The sequence below is a fragment of the Hoplias malabaricus genome, unplaced genomic scaffold (genome assembly GCF_029633855.1).
Source record: "Hoplias malabaricus isolate fHopMal1 unplaced genomic scaffold, fHopMal1.hap1 scaffold_116, whole genome shotgun sequence".
Taxonomy (NCBI): Eukaryota; Metazoa; Chordata; class Actinopteri; order Characiformes; family Erythrinidae; genus Hoplias; species Hoplias malabaricus.
The window spans coordinates 66,224-70,697 of NW_027101142.1; the positions used below are offsets into that span (position 1 = coordinate 66,224).

Here is a 4,474-nt window from a genome sequence, read left to right on the forward strand (position 1 = left end):
TTACTTACTTTCTGTTCGTGTCCTACTCTACAATTTTACTGTGTCTCTGTACAACTTACATCTCTCTCTCTCTCTCTCTCTCTCTCTCTCTCTCTCTCTCTCTCCCTCTGTATATATTTATATATATAATAAACATGTCATTGCCGAGTCACAGAGTTATTTGAACTGAGCTAATTTCAGGTGTAAGACGCTATAAATAAATCTGATACTGCGTATTGAAAGTGAGTTGTAATTATTGTGGTTGTTTTTGGCCGTATTCTGCAGCCCCCCGGCCCCCGGTCTCTCCCCACCCCCCCGCTCAGTGTTAGCTGGAGTGTCCCTGCTGCTATTCAGATGTTTCTTATCTGTTTTTCTGCAGCTCCTCTGTTTTCAATGCAAATAATGGTCCTCTCCCGGAGAATGGCGGCGCGGCCCGGTACCATCCCTCATTCAGCGGCGCCTCCATTCAGCGTCTAAAGAAGCTGTCAACTTCTCCCTGCTCCTGGCAGAAAGGGCCAGAGCTACAGAGCCTCGGCAGGGACAAAAAACCCAGAAACTTTTCTCTTTTTTTCACCTCCACCCCCCCTCCCCCCTCCCCCCGTCCTCCTGCCTTTGTACGGAGCTGAGTGAAGGGGAATTTTAGCAACATGTAATTTACTCCCGAGGTTTTTTCCTCTCTTTTTTACTGTAAGTGGCTTTAGTGATGGTAATGTCTGCCTTTGTAGGTGCGGAAAGATAACCATCAATCAGTTGTCAATTGGTCAATTGGAGAAGTGATGAAAAGGAAAGGCTTGAACAATCCCTCGCTCTCCGGCTACCGAGAGGAGAGAGGGAGAGAGGGAAAACCTGGAGCTGGAGCCAGAGAGAGCACGGACTGGACTGAGGGGGGGCAGGTACTGAGCTGGTGGGCGTTTTGAGGGGACACTTTTAATATATTATTATTATTATTATTATGGACATAACATTGCTGGAAAATGGGTTGATGGACCACAGCATTATTGATTTTAAAAGATTATAGAGGGCTATATATTGATTATAGAAGATTGTTTATTGATTACGGAGGATTATGTCCCCTCAATGTCCTCTCAATGTCCCCTCAGTGTCCCCTCAGTGTCCCCTCAGTGTCCTCTCAGTGTCCCCTCAGTGTCCCCCTCAGTGTCCCCTCAGTGTCCTCTTAGTGTCCCCTCAGTGTCCCCTCAGTGTCCCCCTCAGTGTCCCCTCAGTGTCCCCCTCAGTGTCCTCTCAGTGTCCCCTCAGTGTCCTCTCAGTGTCCCCTCAGTGTCCCCTCAGTGTCCCCTCAGTGTCCCCCTCAGTGTCCCCTCAGTGTCCTCTCAGTGTCCTCTCAGTGTCCTCTCAGTGTCCCCTCAGTGTCCCCCTCAGTGTCCTCTCAGTGTCCCCTCAGTGTCCTCTCAGTGTCCCCTCAGTGTCCCCTCAGTGTCCCCCTCAGTGTCCCCCTCAGTGTCCTCTCAGTGTCCTCTCAGTGTCCCCTCAGTGTCCTCTCAGTGTCCCCTCAGTGTCCTCTCAGTGTCCCCTCAGTGTCCTCTCAGTGTCCCCTCAGTGTCCTCTCAGTGTCCCCTCAGTGTCCCCCTCAGTGTCCCCCTCAGTGTCCCCCTCAGTGTCCCCCTCAGTGTCCCCTCAGTGTCCTCTCTATGATTCTATAAGCACATGCTGAAGTTGTTACGCTCCCATTTGTTTTGACACTTGAAAATTGCGTCACAAAAAGTCTCAGCTCGTCCCCCGTCTCTCTGCTCTGAAGAAGTCTCTGACAGCCCTCCCTCCAGAACAGAGGGAAATGAAAGGGAGACATGTTTATTGTTTGGTTTGTTTTTGAAGTGAAAACTCACCCCCTCCTTCCTTCTCTTTTTCTTCTCTCTCCTGCCTCTTCCCCGTCCGAAAAGATATCGATTTTGGTTTCACGTCTCCCCGAGTCGGCCGGCTCCTGAATGGGGACGGATTACAGGCCGCGGGAAAAAAGGGAGAAGAGGAGAAAAGGAGAGAGGGAGAAAAGGAGGCCGATACGATCAGCTTGTAATCCGGTCCGTGGTTTCCCGGCTGCCGCATTGTCTATTCTGTTCCGCTATGTGAAAAATGTTGAATATCAACAATGGGTTTCAGTGCCGTATTGTTGAGTTTTGTATGAACTAATCTTGCTTCACTAAAAAAGACCTACAGCTTGGACAAAAAAGAGGGGAAAAAAAAAAAGCCTAAAGCCCAGTGCATTCCTGGCTTTGCCTTGCACTCAGCCGGGCGCGGGCAGAGGGGAGAGACGCCGCTGAGCGCTGATGGCCCAGGGACGCTGTCAGAGGAGAATGCTTGTGGATTTAAAGGTGTTTTAGGCCTTTCCTAGTGGCACGCAGGTAAGCTAAGGCTAATGCTAACCAGCCGTCTCTTCGTCTCCGTGTGTCTGCTGTGTTCTGCTGCCGTGGGCCTCGCTGCTGAACTTTACGCTGGTACCGTCTGTGTGTGGTCACCCTTCCAGCACCATGCTGGTTGTTTTGATTCGGATAGAGGCTAATCTGGAGTGAGCGCAAGCCCAGGCAACAGGAGAAAGGAACTAGCGGACTGGCGTACCTGCGGCCAGCCACAGAGCACCTGGATGTGTGTGTGTTCTCTCACTTTATGCTGGTACCTTTCCTCCTCTTTGATTTCACAGGTGTTCTCAAAAAAAAAGAAAAAAGAAAGAAAGAAGAAGAAGAGAGAAGCAAATTACATCTTCTGTCAAAAATGCACACGCTAATTAAAAGAGCGCTTGGTGCTTGTTTTGTCTCGGTGAGTCTCTGTGTGTGTGTGTGTGAGACAGAGAGAGAGAGAGAGAGAGAGAGAGAGAGAGAGAGAGTGTGTGTGTGTGTGTGTGTGTGCCCTGTTGGCAGCTGGATGGAGTGAGAGAGAGAGAGAGAGAGAGAGAGAGATGGGGGTGGACTGCTTCTGATGGGACAGAGAGGAGAATATTTAAGCTCAGACCCAGCAACTCTGTGTGTGTGTGTGTGTGTGTGTGTGTGTGTGTGTGTGTGTGTGTGTGTGTGTGTGAGGGAGACACAAATTCATGCCCAAAATATCTCGTTACAAAATGTTTCATTGTGAAAAGGAAGATGTTTCCAGCCCATTCTCCTGGATCCTAACGGAAGACTTTTGAGACCAACTGGTTTCAGCTCTGAACTCTTTCCTGAAACACATGTGAAGAGTGTTTATTTAAAATGTTCACACACAGAATCACAGCGGCTTTAGCTGAAAGTGCTCAGTGAAGTGAAGTCCTGTCTGCGCTGCTCTGATGAGCCAGTGCTTGTTTATTAAAATGCATCCACACAGTTTTAACGTTGTCCACGACTCGGCTGCTGTCTCTGATTCAGATTCTGGAGCGTCGCTGTGGTAACGGGTCCCTGCCCTCGCTGCAGGTTGGGGCTCGCTGTGTGTGTCCGAATGTGCCGTGTGTTATTTGATGTGCTCCTGCTGCTGCTCTCCTGTCGCGGGCTGACTGCTGAATCCTGGATTCATTATTTAGTGTTTTATTACATCACTTTATAACAACTTTACACACTTCGTATCTCACTCCCAGCATCAACAGAATCACCTCCAAACCTGCTTTCTCCTTTTGTGTCTGTTTCCTTTGCTCTGTGTGGGCCACGTCCTTTCAGACCCACGGAGCTGAGTTGTTTTCTTACTGCGAGGGCCAAGTGTGGGCAATCGGACAGTGTTATTGTTATTGTGATTGATCTCACTGTGGTACTCTACACTTTAACGGTGTGTGTTTATGTGTGTGTGGAGAAGGAATGTGTGTGTGTGTGTGTGTGTGTGTGTGTGTAGATTTGGCTGTTTGTTCTGGAAGGTAATCTCTGTTTCAGACTCTGCCAGAAGCACGAGAGCTGCTGTGTTCCTCCTTAACCCCAAACCCCCCACACACTCTCTCTCTCTCTCTGTGTGTGTGTGTGTGTGTGTGTACTGTCCACTAGCACATTGTATTTATCCATACCTTCTGTCTGTTGTGATATATGTATAATATATATATATATATAATATGACATAAATACACAGTAATTATGAGATTTATTTATATTTATAACATGTTTATAACATGTTTAATAGGTGCCAGATGTATAATTACCTGTAGATTTATGTTTAAATGATTATATAGAAGATACATAAAAGGGATATTATTAATAGTGTTTAATAAAATGCATAAATTAATTACAAATATTCCAGAGCTTATGAAAATGTGCAGGTTATTTATTAATATTATCTTTACACATACAGGAGGTCTGATGTTCATCTGTGGTTCATCACACACACACACACACGTGTTATTGCAGTGGTCTGTGCACCGTGCGCCGGACCCTGGAGTTTTTTCTCTTCCTGCTCGTCATTGTCCGGTGATTATAGGGTGGAACTGAGGTAGAAAATCTGCTCCAATCTCGCAATTAGTGCCCAGTGTGTGCAGTGAGGCCAGCAGAACGCCGTCCTCATGGAGCAGGGAGAGACGCTGGGCTTTAGTGCCGCATGG

At 47.7% G+C, this 4,474-nt stretch overlaps 1 protein-coding gene across 1 annotated transcript; it reads left to right on the forward strand.

The window, feature by feature from the left end:
- Positions 1-399: 399 nt before the first annotated feature.
- On the forward strand, positions 400-1,651 carry LOC136684793 (uncharacterized). The gene is made up of 2 exons (XM_066659254.1): positions 400-415; positions 1,080-1,651. Exons 1-2 carry the CDS (start codon positions 400-402, stop codon positions 1,649-1,651), a joined length of 588 nt encoding a protein of 195 aa, XP_066515351.1.
- Positions 1,652-4,474: the final 2,823 nt, after the last annotated feature.